This window comes from Biomphalaria glabrata, chromosome 5 (assembly GCF_947242115.1).
Source record: "Biomphalaria glabrata chromosome 5, xgBioGlab47.1, whole genome shotgun sequence".
NCBI classification, from domain to species: Eukaryota; Metazoa; Mollusca; class Gastropoda; family Planorbidae; genus Biomphalaria; species Biomphalaria glabrata.
This window is the reverse complement of record NC_074715.1, coordinates 3,193,701-3,220,178: the sequence shown is the minus strand read 5'-3', so window position 1 is coordinate 3,220,178 and position 26,478 is coordinate 3,193,701. Positions and strand designations below refer to the sequence as shown.

Genomic DNA, 26,478 nt, shown 5'->3' with positions numbered 1-26,478 from the left:
CATGCTAGGACAAATTTGTACAAATACTCCTTCTTTCCTAGTGCTATTAGAGCATGGAATGGGTTGCCTGAGCTAGCCAGGAAAACCAGTGACTTGGCTGAATTTAAGTCATTGGTTAATATGCATGACTAAATGCATGACGCGTAGGACGTAATCATCTTCTTTTTTTGAAGTAACGTCTGTATTATATAAGATAAGATAAGAAAACAAAAACAAAAAACAAAAAATCTAACAAGGGACACAACCGTTTAAAAACACAAAAAGGGAGCGTAGTAGGAATTGTATCCCTTGGAATTGAAATAAAAAAAAAAACAACAAAGTGCATGGAATTTTTCGCCGATTGTTTATGGAGAAGAAAGGACAAGCGAAGGAACAAGTAAAAAAGGTGAAACTGAATGGTTTGAAGTTTGAAGCCTGAGAAGAAACTATAAACAAAAAAAAAAAAATAAAACCAATATAATCCAAAGCAGTATAGACAAGGGCAGCCAGTTGATAGTCAAGACTCTGTAGTGAACAATGTCGTTATATTAACTATATTAAAATTTTATGATCTATGGGATGTAGATAATGTCTATGTGTAAGCTTATTATAAGGTAGTGTTACACTAATGTATTGTATGGTACTTTGTTTTAAAGACTAAAACTGGTGTATGTAGACAGAGTGTATGTAGACTGTTTGTTGACAGAGTGTATGTAGACTGTTTGTTGACAGAGAGTATGTAGACAGTGTATGTAGACAGAGTGTATGTAGACTGTTTGTTGACAGAGTGTATGTAGAATGTTTGTTGACAGAGAGTATGTAGACAGTGTATGTAGACAGAGTGTATGTAGGCTGTTTGTTGACAGAGTGTATGTAGACTGTTTGTTGACAGAGTGTATGTAGACAGTGTATGTAGACAGAGTGTATGTAGACTGTTTGTTGACAGAGTGTATGTAGACAGTGTATGTAGACATAGTGTATGTAGACTGTTTGTTGACAGAGTGTATGTAGACAGTGTATGTAGACAGATTATATTTTGACAGAGTGTATTTAGACAGATTGTATGTTGACAGAGTGTATGTAGACAGAGTATATGTAGACAGTGTATGTAGAGAGTGTATGTAGACAGTGTATGTAGACAGAGTGTATGTAGACAGAGTGTATGTAGACAGAGTGTATGTAGACAGAGTGTATGTAGACAGAGTATGAAGACAGTGTATGTAGACAGGGTATGTAGACAGTGTATGTAGACAGAGTGTATGTAGACAGAGTGTATGTAGACAGTGTATGAAGACAGTGTATATAGACAGAGCGTATGTAGACAGAGCGTATGTAGACAGTGTATGTAGACAGAGCGTATGTAGACAGTGTATGTAGACAGAGTGTTTGTAGACAGAGCGTATGTAGACAGAGCGTATGTAAACAGAGCGTATGTAGACAGTGTATGTAGACAGTGTATGTAGACAGTGTATGTAGACAGTGTATGTAGACAGAGCGTATGTAGACAGTGTATGTAGACAGTGTATGTAGACAGAGCGTATGTAGACAGAGCGTACGTAGACTGAGCGTTTGTAGACAGAGCGTATGTAGACAGTGTATGTAGACAGCGTATGTAGACAGCGTATGTAGACAGAGTGTATGTAGACAGAGTGTATGTAGACACTGTTTGTAGACAGCGTATGTAGACAGAGTGTATGTAGACAGAGTGTATGTAGACAGAGTGTATGTAGACAGTCTATGTAGACAGAGTGTATGTAGACAGAGTGTATGTAGACAGTGTATGTAGACAGAGTATATGTAGACAGTGTATGTAGACAGAGTGTATATAGACACAGTGTATGTAGACAGTGTATGTAGACAGAGTGTATGTAGACAGTGTATGTAGACAGAGTGTATGTAGACAGTGTATGTAGACAGTGTATGTAGAGAGAGTGTATGTAGACAGTGTATGTAGACAGAGTGTATGTAGACAGAGTGTATGTAGACAGAGTGTATGTTGACAGAGTGTATATCAGCAGAGTCAAAGAGTGTATGTATATGACTGAGGCGTCATATACTAGAATAAAATAAGTATTTGATTGATGACGAAGTTAAGCCTCGTTCTGACTGAACGTTTAAACATAATGCTGTTAGATGATAAAAACCATGATATTTCGCAATAACTCCTTATCTTTGTTATTTCTTTTCCTATCTTTATTATTATGTGGTAGAGCCTATATTTCCGTATTTCTGTTTACAATCAATATAAACAATTGTATACTTTAAAAAAAAGTAAAGTTCCCCTTTCAGACCATGTGATCTATAGGGCAGATGATGTAAAGGTCATGTAATTCTGTGGCCTACGGTTAACAAGGGTGTCATGTGGACAGCACAACGACCAACCGCCTTTACTTTTCCCCAACTAATGTCAGGTACCCATTAGAGCTGGGTGGACTGAGGCGCCCTAGGATCCCGCAATAAAAATCCCACTCTTTAGAAGCTAACAGCTTAACCGCTAAGCCACCGCGCCTCCAAAATGGTATAATTACTATACTAATAAACGTTAACATCGAAAGATTCATTAAGGAGCAATTTTTTTTTTAAAGTATATGTTACGAATCTCCCTATCCACGCTCGCTGCAAATGGCACCAAACGACACCACCTACTTAAAGAACTTGACAACTCTGGGCTTCAAAATAACGTAATAGTTTAATGTCAATAAATAACAGCCAACACTGTACAATTGGCAGCACGTAACACAAGACTGTACAAATATCTCTCCGCCGTGTCAACTCTTGCACTGGTCTCTCTGTCTCGTCTCGGACTTGTACTGAGCCGTTGTAACGAACTGTAGATCGGGAAGTTGTGTCTAACTCGTCTCTGATACCTTCGCTTTTTATATAGGGTCCCTACTGGCCTTCTAGAACCGGACAGAACGTCGCTCGACCATTCTGGGTGGTCAGATGACTACAATTCTCGTGACGCTCCTGAGCTGTGTTCACGACGCCGATCCTTCCCGAACCGTCATGTTGAAACTCGTCTCGGCTGACCGTCGTAGCTCGTCACGCTCGACCGCTCATCTAGCGCTGGCCTGGGGCGATTGGCGTTGGCTGACTACACACACACACCACCCCCATCTGTGACACCACCAGGTTTATAACAATATGTTACATTTTCAATACATTGGCTTTTGGTACAAAAATCTTCGTCGACATTCTAGTCTAATCCTACAAATGTCATAGATATAGATGACACTTCAAATCCCTGGTACCAAAAGAAAAGACCTTTGTTGTAAACAGAAATATTAATGAAGATATGAGTGACTTAGAACAGTTCGAGGACTCCATTCAGTCATTCATTCACCTGTTTTATTATGAAAAATGACAGAATTTCTCTTTCACCACTTTATAGGGAACATTCCGATCAAAGGAAAGTCCCTACAAATCTTAAGTCTTACTATATACAAGGTCATGTATATATCTTTCAATAGTAAAAAAAATATCACACTTGATTGATTCAGTGTGGAGTTTCGACCTGAATCAAAGAATGAATAATCCAAACATAGAACGTTTTTCTTGGCGCGCAAACGTCAACAAAACGATGTAAATGAGGTGGCGCGCTTATTGGGAATAACAAACTCAATGAAGCGATTATTCCATTGTTCGGTAATTTCATAATAGTCTTAAATGTATAACTCGACTTCTTTGTGGGGATCGATCTCCAGATGTTTCTTTGAAAGCATTTTTTTTTGGCCACACCACAATTTATGTACTAATTTGTCATTTTCAGATTTAAATAGCTGGCTTTGAGGTTTTCTTTGCTTTCAATGCACTTTATTATATCTATCATTATTCATTTTTATAATTTATTATTTTTTAAGTACTAAATAAATAACAATTATTATTAATCAATATTATAAACTATGTATGATAAAGATGATTTTATGGTCAAAACTTATTGAGGGCTTCTAGTTTAATATCATACTTTTACATTGTTGTCAGGAAACTAGTAAAAAGATATTTGCTAACTTGTTGATATTAGCAGATCAAAGCATTAAAGAAGCAAAATGTAGAAAAAAAATTAAAAAGTGTTTAAGGTTAATAGGTTCTATACAAACTAAAAATAATCCTGGACTTCAATAAGAAAAAAAATTCTTGTTTTGTAGAGGTAGTAGTTTAATTAACAGAAGACATAAAATTTATAAATTATGTATTTTTAATTCATTTAATTTAATAATTTAATATTATAAATTATAATTATAATTTGTAGCTAACCGAACACATATAATATAGTTATAAACATATTAATCAAAACAAATTTTTCAGAAAATTAACAAAAACAACATGTACATAAAAATATTGTAAAATATGCAGGAAATGGATCACATTTTGACTTGTATAACAGTATGGTCTCCCTTGTTTGTTTTTATTAATATTTATAGTGAATAGTTTTAAAAATAGTGTACTTTGCACATTTACTTTTAAAAAGTACACGTTGTATCAGAACTTTAATAGTTCTTAAATGTCATGATATCATGATAAGTGCCACTTGTTGTTTGTTTGTTTTTACATTGTCAAAAAACTGATGTAAAAAAAAAAAATGATAGAATAAAATTGATGAACTTCGCAGACCTTGACTATACTTGAGGTAGGACTATGACCTATCCTATTTGGCGATGTCTTGCTATATTCATGAAATTTTCTAAAATGTTTATTTAGAAAACGACGCTAAAGGGAAAGGGGGCAGTTATTTTTTATATAAAATCTATTGTGGAGCGTAGCAAACAGTGTGATTATAACAAGTATAGATTTTGGAACAAAGAATGATGTATTTCTCCTAGACGTCTAAGCTTTAAAACTGATGTCGTGTATTTTGCTTGTACTAGGATGTCGCTTACCGTGTCTAGTTACTGTGATAATATTTTAGTATAAGACTCTTTAATATAATATTTTTTTTTATGTTACTTAATTACTTTTTTATCTACTGACCAGCTTTTTTGCAGCTGAGCTGGTCAGCTCTTTTGCAGACTGTGCCATGGAAAAAAAAGTGTGCTGTTCTCTTCAGTTGTTCAGCACTGCCGTACAGGGTGTTGGTTATGTTGGGCTGTAGTGGAAGTAGGGTCTGCATAAGGTGGATTAGGGAGGGGCATTCAAAGAGGATATGGTTTACGGTTTCAAAGGGGTGGGCTCAGCACTACAGAATTGCAAAAGTGAGTACTTGTTGCAGAAAGTCAAAATCAACACTCAAGTTACAAGTATAAAATATAAAAAAAGCAATGGGTAGATGTAGAAGTAAAGAAAAATAAAATATTTTTAGACATTTTTGTGTGATTTCAAAGGCAATTATAACAAATAATGTTTTGACAGCCAGAAAAATAAGTAACTATTACATAACATGTTTAAAAGAAATATTTGGGATAAATACTATTTTTTTCAGCCAAATTTACCATGTCGTAAATATTATTGTCGTTATAAGGAATATTTAAAAAAAAACACACTACATTTGTACAAAAACTCCTTCTTCCCTTGCACTATTAGAGCATGGAATGGGTTGCCTGAGTCAGCCAGGAAAACTAGTGACTTGGCAGAATTTAGGTCATTGGTTAACATGCATGGCTAGATGCATGACGCGTATGACGTAATCATTTTTTTTTTTGAAGTAACGTCTGTATCATATAAGATTATATATTTATTATGATATCATTATTTTCTTAAGCGAGAATCGGAAGACTAAACAGAAGAAAAAAAGTAACTGTTTTTTATAGCAGCAATACCAATTTACAAAGGTGTCTTGTGGTAAGCGAAACCACAAACCACCTTTACTACGTTGACTGCTTCAGGTACCTATTATTGTTACATTCAGGGGTACCATAAATTTAAAATTCGAACCTTTAACGAGATTCAAACCCGTGTCCCTATCTTTGACAGCAAGCCTCTTAACCTCTTGTCACCGAGTTAAACAACATAGAATTATATGAATCAAAAAGATGGAAAACTGATGATGAAGTTCATGCTAAAATGAAACAAATAGCAAGATTTAATGATAACAGAATCAACAAAGCTTTAAAATTCATACTGCTACTTTGTGTAGTGGTTTCGGGTGTATTCCTGATTCGAGTATTTGTGTTGGTGATAGTACTCATAGTACTAGCTGCAGTAGTGTTTGGTATCTCGCGTGTCGTTTCTTTAAAATGGTTGGTAGCTGTGGATGGCACCTCAGTGGTTGAAGTGGTAGCTGTGGTTGGTACCTCAGTTGTTGTAGTTGTAGTTGAGGTTGGGGTCTCAGATGTTGAAATGGTAGTTGTAGTAGGTGCCTTAGTTGATAAAGTTGTATATTCTGTTGGTTTTATTTCCTCAGTTGCTGAAGTTGTAGTTGTGGTAGGGGCCTCAGTTGCTGAAGTTGTAGTTGTGGTTGGTGCCTCAGTTGCTGAAGTTGTAGTTGTGGTTGGGGCCTCAGTTGCTGAAGTTGTAGTGGTTGGTTTCTCAGTTGCTGAAGTTGTAGTTGTGGTTGGTGCCTCAGTTGCTGAAGTTGTAGTTGTGGTTGGGGCCTCAGTTGTCAAAGTTGAAGTTCTTTGTGCTGTATTGCCATTATGATGTGCCCAAATAAAATAGATACAACATATTTATATTTATATTAAATTTCAAAACTATAAAGAACGAATACAGCATATTTTATAACTCAAATATGGATGCATATATGACTATTTTTATTGATTTATGTATGTATGATTTACGTTTGTATATAATTATACATTTCTATATGTGCTAGACATATATTTCAAGCGGCCCGAGGATCTTGATTTGTGTATCACTGTCGATATAGTCACTGAGAGTGTTTTGGAAACAATTAAACGAAATAATAATAATATAAGAAAGCGAATGCGTGAATAAAAAAATAAAGTATGAATCAAAATAGCGGATCTTTAAAATAAGGTGCATAAAAAAAACAATGAAGAAATCTGCTAGGATAAGCAGGGTGCCAGGACATCTGCTGTGTTATCACTAGGAGACGCGTAGACGCGTGTTTGCATTTTTTTCATTCTTTAATTCGTGGAGAATTAATTTACGAGCCTTGCGTGTAGCGAAGTCATACAGTATATTACAAATTCCTAAAAGTAACGTCTGTAATTTAAAATATAAGATAAAAAGACTTACTACGACGGCCTTGACCAAATACTTGAAGTCCATTGCCCACCAGGAGTAAAAGAAACAGAAAGCTATGAAGTCTCAGCGACATGGTTATCACCATCGCTTTTATATGTTTAAAAACAATAAAATGACATTATTTTGTGCTTGTTTGGTTCTTTCGCCAGATAGATGTTAATCATTTGGAAGCTTCCAACTTTGACTATATTATTGCTTGAATATAACCTTTGAAAAAACAAAATCATGCTATATTAAAATATATTTCTATCACATCTGTTATACCGTTACTTACAGAAAATTATTTCCCCTAAAGACAATGTGACAGCGAGTGCAATCAAATAAGCGAACGAGCTTATATAATATATAATAATACTGGGTTTGGCAAAATGTGTAGGTCAAAGCTGCAATATGTAGGTCAAAGCTGCAATATGTAGGTCAAAGCTGAAATATGTAAGTCAAAGCTGAAATATGTAGGTCAAAGCTGAAATATGTAGGTCAAAGCTGAAATATGTAGGTCAAAGCTGAAATATGTAGGTCAAAGCTGATGCTGGGTAGCCACGGGAAATAATTCCTCATTAATATTTGGACTCGAAGACTAGCCTTATTATTACATCAACAATATCTTAATTATTAATGTTAAAGTTTTTACAAATGTTTTTTTTTTTTTGTTTTATTGTTTTCTTTTTTATTTACATAAATAGAAGGGCTGCTTCTTTTCATATTACACATAGGAATTAAAGATTTGTCTGACTTAAGCTGGTGTCCGGAGGTGCTGTGAGATAAAGCGCTTTGGGTGGTCTCTGAGTCCACCACGCTCTATTAGATACGTAACATTAGTAATGGGAAGGTAAACGCTGTTTGTTGGTCGTTGTGCTAGCCACATTAAACCCTCGTTACCCGAAGGCCAGATAAACGGTTGGCTTTACATCATTTGCTCTATAGATCACAAGGTCTAAAAGTTAAAATGTCCTTTTTTTTTAAGCTGGTGCCATTTTCTTAGTAAGGTAGTAATACTACTTAGGAATTCCTTAGACTTTGAATCAAGAATTTTTTTGTCATGGGGAAAAGACCAAAAAAAAAAAAAAATAAAAAAAAAAAAAAAAAGGAAAGAGAATTTTTTTTTAAAATGAGCTAATAAGTTTTTGAAAGATAACGAGATATCCCAGTATAAAAAGTAATCTTATCTTCTTATCTTATACGATACAGACGTTACTTCAAAAAAGAAGTTGATTACGTCTTACGCGTCACGCATTTAGTAATTCATATTAACCAATGATCTAAATTCTGCCTAGTCACTGGTTTTAACCCTAACCCTAACCCTAACTTAGGCAGCCCATTCCATGCTCTAATAGTAGAGATGGGAAACGAACCGAACCCGAACCGAACTCGAACCTTGCTTTTGACCGAACCGAACCGAACCCGAACTTTGAAACTGCTTGAAACCGAACCGAATGTACTTTCCTTTTCTTAAAATTTTGCAATTTGTACATCCCTTTTTTTTAATATATTTTTGGTTTAATAAAAATAATAAAATTTACTTAAATATTTTATTTTAAATTTTAATGATTCCATTATAGTTTGAAAACTTGGGAGGGGGGGTATTTTGAAAACTTTAAAAATTAAAAAAAAAACGGCGCGCTGGGGTTCCCATGGGTTTTTCCGTAAGTGCCGACTCTGCCCTGTCCTTGAATTTTCGCGGGCTGTTTGCAATATTAGTTTTGAGTCGATAGGCGCCCTCTAATTAGATCTAGATGTAGACTCTATTTTCTAGTAAGTAGAAAGTCAACATTAAAATATTGTCACTTTTATTTGAGATGGCTGCTAGTTGAGAGTAGAATATTTTTTGCTGATTATAGAGTGTAGATATAAATCTACAATAAGTTCATTTGTGTTCCAGTTTCAAATAAATTTTAATTATCTTCTATTTAGTGATTTATTTTTGTTACGTCGACCACCTCTTAGCTCACCAAAAAAAAAAAATAAAGACGGCATACGTGCCCTGCCCAGAGTAACTGTCGGACCATAAGAAGTTCATCTATGCTATCCTTACCATTAAGATATAAAACGCCTATATTGGATCAATTGTACTAGCTGTTTGTAAGCGACAAATCAACGACCAACTAACAAGGAGAGGGTGCGTCGAAAAAAAAAGTTTTATTTTCAGTGTAACTTATCTGAATATTAGTAAAATTGCATGTTTAAAAATTAAAATATATTAAGTAGGAGATGTCATTTTATCTTCAAATAAGACCTTGTCAACTGTAGACTGCTTTTTTTGAGGCGCGTATGCACAATATGGGTCAAAACGTTTTGAAGAAAACATTTTAAAAAAATCTCCTCTAGTGTGATTCTTCTGCATTTTTGTCTCAGAATAGTCGAATTTCTTCCGTATATTGCTATTTATTATAGTGACGACTTATGTGTGAAAATAAAATCCTCGATAGAGACGTCTTTACACGAGGAATGTTTGTTTAAAAAGATCACGGCCATTATAGAAGTACGTGCGCAATATGTAGGCCTACCTAGAATGTCCCTTGCATACTTCTATTGGCCAGGTCTGCCTCTTTATTATTAGATTTAATATGGCCCTCGACTTTTTTTTTTTTTATTATGATGAATAGTGCGTTCTGAAAGAAAGCACATCGATATTAGCCTTTTTAAAAAATTCTCTCTGCTTACTAAGAGAAAAAGGTTAGAATACGCTTAGCGCCGAGTCACGCCCGGAATTAAACCCCTTGCCGACTTGAGCGAAAACCTGCCGCATCTTCAATTCTATCTCTGTTAAGAAATTTTTACAACGCTTAAAATGTATGTAGGAAACACTATTTTGGAAAACGTTTTGCCCATAGGCCTATTATATAATGTTGCAAAGTATTTGTTTAATTTGTTTTATCTAAAAATTCAAATGAAAGTGTTTTAACTAATAAATTTCATTAAACCTTGTAACTTAATTTTACTATTACATAATTTCATAGCATCGAACCGAGCCGAACCCGAACTTTAGACCTGACCGAACCGAACCGAACCCAAAATTATACTCGTCATCGAACCGAACCGAACTCGAACTTAAATCTGACCGAACCGAACCGAACCCGAATTTTAAAAGTTTGGGTTCGATTCCCATCTCTATCTAATAGCACTAGGGAAGAAGAAGCATATCTGCAAATCTGTCCTAGTATATGGAACGACGAATGTGCCTTTATCTTTGTGTCTTTCTGAGTATTTTATTAAATTTTGTTTTTGTATTTGAAGATTGTGGTTCAATGTTTTATGTATAATTGCTACATTACTTTTAAGTCTTCTATCCTGAAGGCTTTCTAAATTTAGTGATTTTACTAAAGATCAAACTGTAATTAAATGTGTAATGAATCTCACTGCTCTATTTTGTGTCTTTTTCTAATTTCTTAATCGGTTGGCGTATCTTTCTTATCAGATCATGTATCAAGGTTAGTGTTGATGTATTAGTCTCGCAAATTGATTATGGTCACTATGGCCATTTGTGATCGATCGACACACCAGCGTTCCCGCTCTTTCACTATTTTTCAACAACATCGAGAGTTGGGATATTGTCAAATAATGGGGAGTTGACTGTCTTTTGAGCTACTATAAAGACAGGAGTGATTGCCTTTAGAAAAGTTTATATAAGGGCATATAAAATGTACCTACAGACCTCTTGCTCCAGAGTTATCAGCTTAACTACTGGGCATGTGTTGCGAACTGTATTTTTTTTGTTATGTTAGGTATTGGGCGTGTGTCTTCGGGTACTCGAGAGAAGTGTGCCCTGCTCTGAAGATCATTGGGCTACGTATATCTTTAATCATTATAGTATTTTATATATTGTGATTAATTAGTTGATATAGCCTCAAATTATTCCCACATTTTAAAACTTTAATTATACATCTTATCTTATCTTATATGATACAGACGTTACTTCAAAAAAGAAGATGATTACGTCCTACGCGTCATGCATTTAGTGATGCATATTAACCAATGACTTAAACTCCGCCAAGTCACTGGTTTTCCTGGCTAGCTCAGGCAACTCATTCCATGCTCTAATAGCACTCGGGAAGAAGACGATTTTGTACAAATTCGTCCTAGCATATAGAACGAGGAATGTGCCTTTATATTTTTGTCTTTCTGAGTATTTTATTAAATTTTGTTTTTGTATTTGAAGATTATTTGTGCTTCAAAACCATTTTTTACATAAATTAGTTCCTTATATCTGTGACTACAGATTTCATGACGAACATTTTTTCATTAGACAATACAGTAATGTTACTGTTAGGCACCTAGTTTATAGTATTAGTTATTTAGCCACGCACCATAGAAGACATACTGAACGGGACTAGTGGGTTAGAGACTAGAAAATCAGTTAGCGATAGGATTCTCTTGGGTAAAGACGTGTTTTATTTGACAGAGACTTTTACTGTGGCCTTTTATTGGAATGAATTATTCATCAGTGTTGACCACATCTCTTCACTAGTTAAATTGATGTCTTGATTATTCTTTACTGTTGATCAACTACATTGAAAACACACGAACAATAAAACTCAAACGCTTGCTGGGAAATTGATTGAAATCTAACAATCATCTATAGTTGACCTCAAGGCCATAACATTACACATCTTTCCATCCCTAGATCTAAAACGCTAATTCAGCTCTAAGATGATATAACTTGTCTTTGCACAGATTATACTTTAACACATGAACATACTAATTATAGTCCATTTTCATATTTTGATCAAATTAACATTTCAGTTTGGTTTTCTAAAGCATTTTTAATACATTAATTTATGAAAGCTGCGAAGCCGAGTTGAGATAGGCCTATATTCATACATGAATCGCGTACTAAAAATTATTACTTTTAATTGTTTACTTTATAATCCCATTCATTTAATAAAGCTATCGCTCTTTTCGTTTTTGATAGATATGTATGTATTGGCTTCGGGTAAACCTATTTTCGCAAAACTAATTTTATTTTCGTAGCGAAAGAGAAAAAACTTGAAAGGATCATTAGCTAAGTTTAACGTAGATATACATCTAAATCCAATCCACTAGATTAGTAAACACAAACTTAGACCCGCAGGCCGCGGGTAATGTCAGGCTAGTATATATATATATATATATATATATATATATATATAAATATATATATATATACATATATTTATATATATATATATATATATATATATATACTAGCCTTATATATATATATATATATATATATATATATATATATGTATGTGTGTGAGTTTGTGTGTGTGTGTACATAATTAATCATTCTTTCGGGAGACGTTTATTGTATCCTAGAATACATCTTCCTGGAGTTAGTAGAAAAAATTGTAGATTTCCCGCGTTTGCCAGCAAGGGGGTCTGACGTGCTGTGACTCCCTCAGAGGGTTACGCCCCGCCGTCATGCACTTTTTTGGTATTGAAAGCCAACAAAATGCATATTCCTAGGTTTCTACGGTGCATTATCCTGCTATTAAAAAGTTTTATTTCAAAATCCTTATCTGCCATAAAATATACCTCCTTTGATTTTGCTCTAACACTGTCTAAAAAGATAGCATTTTTCCTAAGATGAAACGTCCTCCTATATTGCCTAGTATAAACCTTTCGGTTTTAAGTCTTTTAGATATAAGTATTTTAGATCTTCGCAACATGAAAAAATATAAATAAGAAAAAAAAACAATGACACAACAAAGGAAAACATATTTTATATTTAAATTTATTCACGGACATCCCGACCATCAACGATAACGTTCAAAAGATAAGTATATTTATAGTGTATTTCTTACCTTCGCGCCAGGCTCCATATGACAGTATTGTTTGCAATTATGACATTCAATTTAACAGTGTTTGTTAGCACGCTCGCAATATTTATATTTAAATTATTGATCTTTGTTGATTGTAATTAAAGTAATAAGCATCTAAAGAAGAATTTGAACGTTGGCCAAAGCTACTATAGCAGCCGTCAATACATGAAGATATAAATAGAATTTCATAGTTGTCATTTGTCTTATTCTAAGAAAAACTATTGATTTTATGAAACTATTTTTGAAGATTGTATCATCCTCTTAAAATCACAGTAACTCATGATATTAAAACGTATTTACTGTTGAATATATAGTTAGAAAATATACTCAATAGTTTTAATGTTCGCATTACTGTAATAAAAAGGCAGACATAGAAAGCGATGGGCGGACAACACAATAGAATAGACGAGCCAGCTATATAAAGAGGTTCTAAGGCAAAAAGAAAAGAGAGAAATGGAGAAAGACGATTGACGAATCTTGCATGGTGCCCCAAAGGTCAAACACACTAAGGGACGGTTAAAGGTAAAAGTAAAAGTTTTCGTTAGAGTCTATGAACATTAAATATTGGGTAGTGTTCTATTGTTTGTATTTCATGTTTGCGTTCATTACGCCTGAGAAAGCAGGCTTATATAAAGGGAACTGATTCAGCTTATACCACCACTTCAGGCGAGCACTACTTTTATCCCTTGTTAGAGATACCAAAACAAAGAAATTTATAACCAATTAACTATTTTGTTAATTTTTATTTTTATTGATTTTTGTGTTGTCAGGTAAAAGAAAGAATTGTGCAAAGTTTCAGTGTGGAGAAGTACGTCCTCTCAATACAGAATTGACCAGCGCAGAACTACCCCCCTCCCCATCTTAACCACTAGTTTAGCCTTATACGGTCCCCTCTCAACGCTAAACTGACCAGTGTAAAATACCCCCCCCTTTTTTTTTTTAACCCCTAGCTTAGCATTGTACAAATATCCGACCACCCGTTATAGGACTCAAACGCACATCCCAGGTTACGCCCCAAACACACACATACACGCTCTTAACGGCCACTGCTATCCAAATCGTTCCTGTCCGCCGTGGAATCGGAAGCAGGTCAAGCTTGATAATTGCTACGTGGTTCCGATTTCCATCTCCCTTGCCCCCCCCCCCAACCAAAGGTCGCGGGACAAGGAAGTCAGGTGGCTGAGCCCCAATGAAACCATTGGTCCAATTTATCTGATTTAATTCGGAAAACTTGATGCCAATTGGATCGGCACGGCTCTAACATACCGCGTGGGTAAAAATGTTTGTAAAATTTTTTCCATGTTTCGGATGTTCCTTCAGAGTTGAAGATTAGTTTACTTCCTAGTCCAAACCTCCCGCAGGACGACGGGGGATGGGAGCGGGCAGGGTTTAAACCCTCGACCGTCGATAAATCCGAACGACAGTCCAGCGCACAAACCGCAAGACCAGGCAGTCAGGTCTCTGATAACTATAACATTTATGTTCATATATCGTTACCATGTTAGCACTTGTTTGCCTCTAAATATTACAGGTGTGAATTTCTATAAATATGTATTTCAACCTAACCCTAATTTCAAAACCTGTGCTTATGTACCTATATATGTGCGCATATAAGTACATTAATTATGCTTTATTTTGCTATGCACATACTGATCTGTTAACACGCACCCTTAGGCCCGAGGATCAGTCTTGCGTGTCTACTCCCTCATTTTCGGCCCATCGGCCTGCATTGCCCACGTGCCCTATAGTACCCACTCACCTTCCTCATCACTGTCGTCTGGTCACCACAGCGACCAAAACGGAGGTCTACAAGGCATGCGATCTTAGCACGCTACTATACGTCAGCGAGTCGTGGACCACCTTCACAAAGCAAGAGAGAAAACTAAACTCACTCCACTTGCGCTGCCTTTGAAGGATCTTGAAAATCACATGGAAAGAAAGAGTGTGCAATACTGAGATCCTCACAAGAACAGGCCTTCCCAGCATCTTTACGGTCCTTAAGCAACGCCGCCTGCGATTGCACGGATATGTTCGCGGATGGAGGACAATCGCATCCCAAAAATCATTCTGTACGGACAACTTGCGTCTGGCTCAAGAAAAACTGGTCGCCCACACCTCCGTTACGTTGATGTGATAAAATGGGACTTAAAAACAGTAAACATTGATACTGACCATTGGGTATAGCCTTAGACCGCACCATTTGGAGAGAGACGGTGACCAAGAGATGCTATAGACAGCGAGAAAACATGGGCCTCGATTCTTGAAGAAAAGCGTGCCACACGGAAAATGGCCAACTCCTCAACCACCAAAGCGTAAGCCACCTTGACATGCAATATATGTGGACGGTAGTGTCTCTCCAAAAAAGTGTTCGAGATCAACAATAGTCGTTTCACGACTGAAGGAGGCCAATGAAACCAATGATCTAGTTGACCCGAAACGTACAGCAGCTATTGCAGTAATTTTGTTTTTAGATTATTTGCAGTGCAAGGTCATGGTTGTATGTTGTTGAAAATGATGAATTTATTTCAAACGATGACGGTATTTCCATACGCTCTAAAGATAGTTTGAATGTTACTACAAAGGGGAAAAGAATTAGTATTTAAAGAAAGGATATTCAGTTTTGAAATTGAGCGACGTCTAGAGTAAAAGAATTTTAAATTGAATTGCATTGTATATTTATGTAGCGTGCATTTTATTAAAGTGATTCCTAGATCCAGAATTAAAGCTTTTTATTTATTTAAAAGAACATTTCAGTTCGCAGTTTGTACTTTGAAGTAGTATCTCAGGCATCACGATATTGTTGTAGAATTTAGACATTGCATAATGACAATACTATGATATTATAGAACTGTCGTATTTATGTGTACAAAATCAATTGTCATATAGCACTCTCAACTTGTATCATCACACTAGTACATCCACTTGTTGGATTTTGCAGTCCTCTGATTGGGCAAAATTTTACCTCTTGTGAAACTGAAAGAAAACCTATATAGAAAATTTAAAGAAACTAAGGCAGAAAGAGTTTACAAAAAGAGTATAAAAATTAAACACTTAACCCGAAAATCAAGCAGATAGCTGCAGAGTGAATACATAAACAATGTAATATCTAAAGATAACAACAAAAACCTTTGGTCATACATTAAGTCTAAGAAAATGGAAACAACAGGCATAGCGCCATTAAAATATGAACATAACATAATACATAATGATAATGAAACTAAAGCAAACATCCTAAACAAATACTTTGCATCAGCATTCTCAGCCCCAGGAGACAAAGACATATTACTTAATTTGAACCAAGCAGACAACATAGAAGATATAGTAGTACAAGAAAATGGAATTGAATTCAAAAACTATTAGCCAACACCAAACCAAATAAAGCGGCTGGACCTGATGGTATTCCAGCTAGATTACTCAAAGAACTAAGCAATGAGCTAGCCCCAGTGTTCAAAATACTCTTTCAGGCATTGCTTAACCAGGGCAGAGTACCAAAGGACTAGAAAGAAGCTAATGTCAACCCCCTATTTAAAAAAGAAGAAAAATCTGACCCAGGAAACTACAGACCAGTATCACTTACCAGCATCACATGTAAAATCCTAGAACACATAATATGTAGCAACATCATAAACCACTTAGACAAACATAATGTCCTCACACCATACCAACATGGCTTTAGGAAATATAGATCATGTGAAACACAACTAATAGGACTAATTGATGATTTTTCAAAAGGTTTAGATAATAGTGAACAAATAGATGCTATCGTACTAGATTTTTACAAGGCTTTTGACAAAGTTCAACACCATAGTTTGCTAAAAAAAATTAAATATTTCGGCATTAATGGTCCATTGCTTCAGTGAATTAAAGATTTTCTGATAGGGAGAGAACAAACTGTAATAATAAATGGCTCTAAATCAACACCGATAATAGTAAACTCAGGTGTACCTCAAGGAACAGTCTTGGGTCCACTACTATTTTTAATTTACATAAATGATTTACAAAATTGCATTACTTCAGGAACAAAAGTCAGATTATTTGCAGACGATTGCATAATATATAGAACAATAAAAACAACACAAGACACAGATATTTTACAAAGAGAATTAGATGAATTACAGAAATGGGAATCAAATTGGAGCATGTCTTTCCACCCAGAAAAATGTCAGTTATTAAGAGTAACAAAAAAACTAAAACTAATTAATTCCACTTATCTTATTCATGGCAAACCAGTAACACAGACTAAAAACGCAAAATACCTAGGTGTTATAATAAATGAAAAACTGTCATGGAATCCCCATATTGATGAAGCTATCAAAAAATCAAACAAAGCTTTAGGGTTTATTAAAAGAAATTTATATAATTCAAATAAGAACATAAAACTAAAATGTTATTTAACCTTAGTTAGGCCAATAATAGAATATGCATGCTCTGTTTGGGACCTTTCAACTCAAGAAAACATTAAGAAACTAGAAATGACACAAAATAGAGCAGTGAGATTCATAACAAACAAATATTCACATTTGACTAGAATAACACCTTTAGTAAAATTACTAAATTTAGAAAGCCTTCAGGATAGATTACTCAAAAGTAATGTAGCAATTATACATAAAACACTGAACCATAATCTTCAAATACAAAAACAAAATTTAATAAAATACTCTGAAAGACACAAAGATAAAGGCACATTCCTCGTCCCATATGCTAGGACAAATTTGTACAAATACTCCTTCTTCCCTAGTGCTATTAGAGCATGGAATGGGTTGCCTGAGCTAGCCAGGAAAACCAGTGACTGTGGTGACTTGGCAGAATTTAAGCCATTGGTTAATATGCATGACTAATTGCATGACGCGTAGGACGTAATCATCTTAATTTTGAAGTAACGTCTGTATTATATAAGATAAGATAAGAAAACAAAAACAAACAAGATTACAAAGACAGTTTGTGTGGAAACACAAACTCAAAATCGGCCCCCGAAGTGGACCACCCAGGCAGGCTTCAATATTTTCAGAAAGAACATCCAAATGAAATTATATCAAAGACAAATGAGAGATAAGAATGGAGAAAGAAGGTTACAGATCTTGTGTAGTGCCCCAACGGTACAGCAGATCAAAGGATAGGTGCAAGTGAATGCAAAGTTAGATGTGAACCTGGCCTAATTAGTTCCCGCTTAAGACCTTGTGGTCTATAGGGCAGATGATGTAAAGTTCATCTGTTTTTGCGGCCTATTGTTAACGAGGGTGTCATGTAGCCAGCACAACGACCAACCGCATTTACTTTTCCCCAACTAATATCAGGTACCCATTAGAGCTGGGTGGACTCAGAGGCGCCTAAGGATTCCGAAGTTGAAAATCCCAGTCTTCACCAGGATTCGAACCCGGGGCCCCCGGTTCAGAAGCCAAGCGCTTTCCGCTCAGCTACCGCGCCTCTCCTGGACTAACTGAAGTCTTATAATTTTTTATTTTTTTTTAAAAGGAAACCTCAGAATTTGCGCTATTCAGTTTTAGCTTTATCATCATAGGGATCGTTGGGCCTTAGGCCTCTTTTCTTTGCCTCTTTTTGGGCTTTATGTGCCTCTTTTATGGGCCATCTTGCCTCTTTTGTGGGCTTTTTTTTTAATATGTTTTTATTTGTAAGTTATCATAATTCACAAGTATTAAATCATAAACAATTGAAAAGTGGTTAACCTAAAAATATAATAATAGTAATAGAAATATTATTTAATATCAAAGACATACTACCTAACCAATGAACCCCCTAAAGACAGAAAAATGATACAAGTATCCTCTACTCCAGAACAACCAACACAATAACAGATATCCCTGACCCCCACCACCCTATTTCCGGAAAACTACATCAGCATTGTACAGGTATATAAAATCAAACCAGATAATTCTCTACCCTAAAGTCCATTATTTTTCTAAATGTTAATTCCAAGTGATTAGGATCAAACACCTTATTATTATGTAGACATTTGAGCCAGCTAGCCCAAACAAGATTCATGTATCATTTTATTTTTTAGTTTTGGCAGCTTGTTTAAAATAATAGACAAGTTAACATTTACATAATTGCCACAGTTTGCTTCCAATAGGTCCATTACAGTACTTCTAACTTGAAGGAATAATGGACATTCCAAATACCTATGTTTCTCATTATCAGAATTTTCAAGGTGGCATAATATACATTCACTGTCATTTGCCCGTCTTCTAACCATAGGGGTCATCCCAAAGATAAGTCTATAACTTATCTCTCTAGCTTTTGGTGGGATATGTTTGCTGTTTAGGTTTATGAATGTGTCCTTGAGTTCTGTCACCCCAAGAACTCTCCCCCACTTAATCCTATTCACTAGGCTTTCATGTAACAGCTTTTTAAGTGTTGTGTATGATTCTTTGGTTTTGTTGTGTATTAAATGTTCATTACCAGGTAAAATTCTTGAAATAGATCTGTAAAATGGATGAGTGACTGTACCAAAATAGTGAGGAGTATCATTGTGTATTGGAAGAAGACTACTTAATCTTAAACCATAATAGTAAATTGTCAAGGGAAAGTCTTATAATTGACGTAATTGTTTTAAAAAGGCCCAATAAAATTATTCCCAATCAAGAAAATGTTAACGAAAATGAAGTTTACAAGATTACTATTCGTTTTAATTTAGGTCTAACTTATAATGTATACTAATTAGCTTTTTCTCTTTAAAAAACTGCTTGCATAACTGATTTTAAAAATTAGATTTTTCGCTTTCAGAAAAAAAAAGTAGCCGTTGCATCAGAACTTTGAATGGTCTAAAATATTGTGATGTCGGATTTTCAATATCTTTTCTAGTTTACAAGATCTAAACGGGACGGACGGACAGACGGACAGGCGGACAGACGGACAGACGAACAGACGGACAGACATTTCGCACAAAACTAATAGCGTCTTTTCTACTTTCGGGGGCGCTAAAAAAAAAAAAATCTAACAAGGGACACAAGCGTTTAAAAAACTCGAAAAGGGAGCGTAGTAGTAATTGTATTTCCTTTGGAATTGAAATAAAACTTGAGCAACCAGGGGCTTAAAAAACAGAACAAAGAGATTCGCAAAAAAAAAAAAAACAAAGTGCATGGAATTTTTCGCCGATTGTTTATGGAGAAGAAAGGACAAGCTAAGGAACAAGTAAAAAAGGTGAAACTGAATGGTTTGAAGTTTGAAGCCTGAGAAGAAACTATAAACAAAAAAAAAAAAAATAAAACCAATATAATCCAAAGCAGTATAGACAAGGGCAGACAATTATTAGTCAAGACTAGTGAACAATGTCGTTATATTAACTATATTAAAATTTTATGATCTATGAAATGTACATTATATCCATGTGTAAGCTTATTATAAGGTAGTGTTACAATAATGTATTGTATGATCCTTTGTTTTAAAGACGAAAACTGGTGTATGTAGACAGAGTGTATGTAGAGAGAGTGTATGTAGACACAGTGTATGTAGACACAGTGTATGTAGAGAGAGTGTATGTAGACACAGTGTATGTAGACAGAGTGTATGTAGAGAGAGTGTATGTAGACACAGTGTATGTAGACAGAGTGTATGTAAACACTGTGTATGTAGACAGTGTATGTAGACAGAGTGTATGTAGACACAGTGTATGTAGACAGTGTATGTAGAGAGAGTGTATATAGACACAGTGTATGTAGACACAGTGTATGTAGACAGAGTGTATGTAGACATAGTGTATGTAGACATAGTGTATGTAGACAGAGTGTATGTAGACAGTGTATGTAGACAGAGTGTATGTAGACAGAGTGTATGTAGACAGTGTATGTAGACAGTGTGTATGTAGACAGTGTGTATGTAGACACAGTGTATGTAGACAGAGTGTATGTAGACAGTGTATGTAGACAGTGTATGTAGACAGAGTGTATGTAGACAGAGTATGTAGACAGAGTGTATGTAGACAGAGTATATGTAGACAGTGTATGTAGACAGTGTGTGTGTAGACAGTGTATGTAGACAGAGTGTATGTAGACAGTGTATGTTGACAGAGTGTATGTAGACAGTGTATGTAGACAGAGTGTATGTAAACAGTGTATGTTGACAGAGTGTATGTAGACAGAGTGTATTGTTGGCGAAATCCTTGCTAGAGTGGCACTATCCAGGCTGCATGTGATAACTTCAAGAGTCCTCCCAGGGTCCGAATCCGGATTCATGAGTGGTAGATCCACCAAAGACATGATATCCTCCCTAAAGCCTACTGTTTTGCATTAGTGTTTTGGATGGTCTTTGACTTACTACACCAAACTGCTAGTAGGCGTATTATATTGTAACTTGCACAACTTTAAATAACATGAATAACTTCTTTTTTGAACAAAAATAAAAATAACATTTATTGAAATATAGACAACATCAACTTGGAATGAAACGCAAAAAATATAATAGACTGTAAAAATAATATAAAATAGTATTTTAATTATATATATATATTAAAGTTTTGTACTTGAAAAATGATTAATTTTAACATTTTAATAGTGGAAACATACGTAAATTAAAAAATGTTAAGTGTTCCGCTGAATTCTCCGAATAAGCGAAGTGTGCCGTTAAGGACAAAGTTTGGGAAACAATGTTGTAAAAACATGTCAATTCGAGTCAATAAATAAAGAAATATTTATATTTTACAGGTAATTCTGTCATTCTTCGCTTGCTGCAGCTAGATCAGGTTCACCTCAGGACGGGAGATCGGAGCCAATTCTTTGGGAGGCCCACAGCTGTGTACAATACTTTCTCTGGATACCTAATTAACGCGAATTTAAACCTGGACTGGATGTCATTCTGAGTTTAGATGGATTTTGTTTCTAGTTTTAAATACTCATCTTTATTTTTAATGAAGCTGAGCAAAGAATAAACTGTCATGTCATTTTCGTTTTTCACGAGAAAATTAAAATCTCGTTTCGTGAGCTGACCCAGGGCCGGTCCTACAGATTGCGGGGCTCTATGCGAAACGGATTGCGCGGGGCCTAGCCTGGATAGGGATAAGGAAAATACCGTAAGTGAAAATTTAGATTTATTTTTTTTGAAAAATAATTCGTCATTGTAGTTTGTTCATACTTTTCTAAGTAGAAAATCACGGTCAAATTAACATTACGAGCCATCGACAATAAGCCGATAAACATTCAGATCTGCCTTTTAGATTTACTATCAACTAGCAAAATGTCGCTTTTTGATTTTTTAAAAAGATCGAGATAGATGAATATCTATATTTACCAGCCACTGAATATTACAGTAAATAAAGTATTGAAACTCTTGTTTTGGTTAAATTCGCAGTATTATTTTTATTAAATGAAAGTTGACATTGCCGTTTTTTTTTATCGCAAGTAGGATTGGCGTTTTCCATATTGAATGGCACCCCAAAATGACAATTTTGTCTACTTTTATAGGACATTTTTATGAGTTTTCAAGATATCTTAATAATTTCAGGAGATTTCCAGGAGCTCCTGGAAAATCAGGAAACCCTGTTAAGTTAAAACGGTTTAATATAATAATTAGAGCGGGGCCTATGAAAGCACGAGGCCCACTGTGGCCGCATAGACTGCAGTGCCCTAAGGCTGGCCCTGATAGAATCAATTTCACTAAAAGATATTTCAAACGAAAACTACCTGCTTTGTGTTTGGCAAACCTATCAATAATTTTATAGAATTTATTTATTTTTTTAACCCACGATAAACTATATTGCCCAATACGTGAGTCCTGAATGTATAGTTAGTGAGTCGTAATTATACTTAGTGAGTCTTGAATGTATAGTTAGTGAGTCGTAATTATACTTAGTGAGTCTTGAATGTATAGTTAGTGAGTCGTAATTATACTTAGTGAGTCTTGAATGTATAGTTAGTGAGTCGTAATTATACTTAGTGAGTCTTGAATGTATAGTTAGTGAGTCGTAATTATACTTAGTGAGTCTTGAATGTATAGTTAGTGAGTCGTAATTATACTTAGTGAGTCTTGAATGTATAGTTAGTGAGTCGTAATTATACTTAGTGAGTCTTGAATGTATAGTTAGTGAGTCGTAATTATACTTAGTGAGTCTTGAATGCATTTTTGTTGATTGCAAACATTTCTTTATCAGCTTTCGTTTGGTAAAATTTCACAAATACTCACATGGTTAGACATTATTCTACTTAAAGTGTCGTAATGGGGACTGAATGATCTAGCTAAGTACTCCAAATAGTTTTTAAACAATGGACCCCTTTTATAATTATTATTTACCCATGGACTCTTAAAGTGAAAAAAGCTGAATTAATGCAAAATATAATTATTACAAGCTAAAAACCAAACACTTTATTAAATTGAAGAAGTAATTATTAAAAGTACAATTTTTTAAACCTAAAATAAACAAGAAAATCATTAAAACATATTAACCGTAGTTGTATCACTTACTTTGGATAGGTCATGCAATTAAATTTGCAATAGATCTAGACCTGAGATCAGCATACAGTGAACGTGCCAAAAAAAAAATGATATAAAAAGTAAGAAATGGCCATAATCTTTTTATGTGTACGCAAAATAAATAAAATTGTAGTATTGCATGTATATACATATAAAAGTAATATTTGGTATAATGTTTTGATAGTTATTGTAATTGTTTTCTCAATATTGTACGCTCCAATTTAATAATCATGTGTATATAGTATGCCTACAGCGGTTTAATTGTATACCAGCGGTTCGGTGCTACAAGTCAACGATCGACAACAACTCCAATAACAAGCAAAAAAAAAAACAACACATTTTTTTAAAAATAAAAAGCTTATCTAAGGAAAAGATACACAAAATCGCTGCCATACATTAGTGCACTCACTTATTCAATATAAAACAAAATCTATTAAATTATCTCTACTAGATTAATAAATGGTAAAGACTTTTTTTTTCACTCATTCATAATTGTCGACGACGCTGAATAATTATGTAAAATTTTAACTTGATCCAAGAAAAGGAAGTAGAAGAAAAAGGGTGTAGAAAACGTGTACCAGACAGACAGACAGACGGACAGACAGACAGACGGAGTGAGTTGATATATAGTCATTGTAAAAAGAAATGTGTTAACGACGACAGGGATAGGATAAGCGTGTCATAACCTGTTGAGAAAAAACAATAAAATGAGGAAAAAAGGTCTGTGAAGTCGTAAAAGAGTCGATAATTTGGGCTCAAACAAGACCCATACAAATTTAGGAAATAACATTTAATATTTTACATGAGTGCATAAAAACAATTCACTCATTACGGAAATATAAAGTTTACATATAAACAGATATTACATATCCTACTATGAAACATTATAAGTGTTGTATAACGTAAATTCATTAGATTTAATACATACAATTTGAATAGTACATTAACACACACACACACACACACAAAATCAAAGTTACAAATACAGTTTCTGTAGAAGCACAAACTCAAAATCGGCCCCCGAAATTGCCCTCTCAGACAGGTAATAAGGCAGGTGTCAATATTATCAGTAAAAATATCAGAAACTATGAACTACAAACTATCAACTAGTTACTATCTCCGTCGATACAAAAAGGAAAGACGTATACGTGTTGAAAGTTGACACTACACACACTGTATTGTTAGTTCGACCAACAACCTGATACTAAAGGATACAGAGCTCTCTTAATGTCATCTTTATTGCATTGTTAATATTCAAAATATATTCAATAAACTGATATTTTTGAGGATATAGTTAAATGTGAACCTGGCTGAACTTTCTTGCTTTAATTGTTTTGTGAATGGCCTATCTCTCATTCAAATCCTCAAGAAAAAAAAATCCTTTAAAAAAATAAAATTTCCGTCTAGTTTAGTGTAACGTTCTGTGTGTAACATGTATATCGTTGCAGTTCAGTTGTAGAATATGAAACACTGGTTACTAATTGTTGTTTTAACTTATATTCCACTTATATGCATACTAATGAGATTTATTCTCTTTTTTAAATAATGTAAATATTTTTTTTTTGTAGAAGTAGGTGATTAGTATGACTGAAATTATTCAATTTAGTAATAAAAAAAAATATAAAACTGTTTGCTTAAATGTTGTAAAATTATGGTTAATGATGGTGGCCTCATTAAATAGTCTCCTGATTTTTTTCGCTGTTAGTAGTGAATAGTTGTAAAAATGGTGTAGTCGCAGAATGAACTCTTTATGTTGTGTCTGTTGTATTTATGTGTATTTTTCTGTTGTGTTGTCTTTATATGAGAAAGAGGTCCTTGTAATCACAACAAATTTCCGTAAGGATAAATAAAGCAGTCTTAGTCTTAGTCTTTATGACAAAAGTGCTTGAATAGTTGATTTTAAAAAGTAAATTTTTCAATTTCAGAAAAAAAAAAGGGAGCCGCTGCATTAAAACTTTGAATGATTTTTAAAAATAATGATGTCGGATTTTCAATACGAGATCTAAACGGGACGGACGGACAGACAGACATCCCACACATAACTAATCTTCTAATCCAAGCGCCTTGGGATATGAGCCATCGGTATTAGGAATGTAATAATTTACATCTGCAGAAGTTTGTTCATACACGCAGATGGAGGCAGACTTCCATAGGCCTAGAGTTCCAAGAGTCATAGACTCAGGCTCTTGTGACAATTAGAAAGAAGAAGCCTGACTGTTTTATTCAGATCTTAAAAAAATTAAAAGCTCTAATGAGAATCCGATTTCACGTCTGCTTAAAAATATGTCAATGTTAAATTATTTTGTCTTGTGAAAGCGAAACGTTTTACAACCCTCTATTCAAGTGGCATATTCTAAATAGGCGGGCAAAATATTCTAGTTGGCGAAACCTGGGTGGGTGGGGTATATTTCTTTAAAGTGGCTCTCTGGGTAGGGATTAATTGGTTATGTAAAAAAGTGTTCCTTTTTTTTTGTTTATCTAACATTTATTAGTTATTCAGAGCAAAGTAATCGCTCTATTAGATGTATGAAGGAGGTATTGTCTTTTAAAAAAACAACAGTTAAAATGTTTTTCTTCGTCAAAAATTAAGTACGTATGCTGTTTCTTATGAATAAACAATAATTTCTAAAAATTGTTCTGTAAAGGCTATATCTTTCATAAGAATGGTAGGGCTAATCAACATTTTTGTCGAAAATTCTTACAAATTGGTTTATATAAAGTTTAAGATATTAGTTCTTAATTATATTTTAAATTTAGATATTACTTTATGTGTTTTCTGTTGCATAATCTTCTATGTTGTATTTTAACCTGTTGGAATTACCAAATATAAGCGGACCCCTAAAAAATTAGCGCAAAAAACGAAACTCTTGTTTTTTTTCTTGTTTGGAGATGCTAAAAATTAAAGATTAAGAAATAAGTAGATATATTTATATTTGTAAACAATTATAAAGTTAGTGTAATAAATCCCGAAAGTAGGCCTGTCACCGCTCATTGTGAAATGTTTATGACTTCCTTTCCATTTTTCTAAACCGTATCAAGAGCATGAGAAGAAAAAAAAAACTTAATTCTAGACAGGAAGTAAAAGTTGGTAGGCAGTTGTGTCTGAAGTCCAGTAGAGAGAGGACGTACTTTATGA

At 34.5% G+C, this 26,478-nt stretch overlaps 1 protein-coding gene across 1 annotated transcript; it reads right to left on the bottom strand.

Moving 5' to 3' along the window:
• Positions 1-4,184: 4,184 nt before the first annotated feature.
• Positions 4,185-12,967, bottom strand: LOC106053525 (salivary glue protein Sgs-3-like). The gene is made up of 3 exons (XM_056028511.1): positions 12,906-12,967; positions 7,114-7,329; positions 4,185-6,535 (listed from the first exon to the last, which is right to left on the bottom strand). The coding sequence occupies exons 2-3, from the start codon at positions 7,205-7,207 to the stop codon at positions 5,967-5,969; spliced, it is 663 nt and encodes a 220-aa protein (XP_055884486.1). The 5' UTR covers positions 7,208-7,329; positions 12,906-12,967; the 3' UTR covers positions 4,185-5,966.
• Between the last annotated feature and the right edge of the window lie 13,511 nt (positions 12,968-26,478).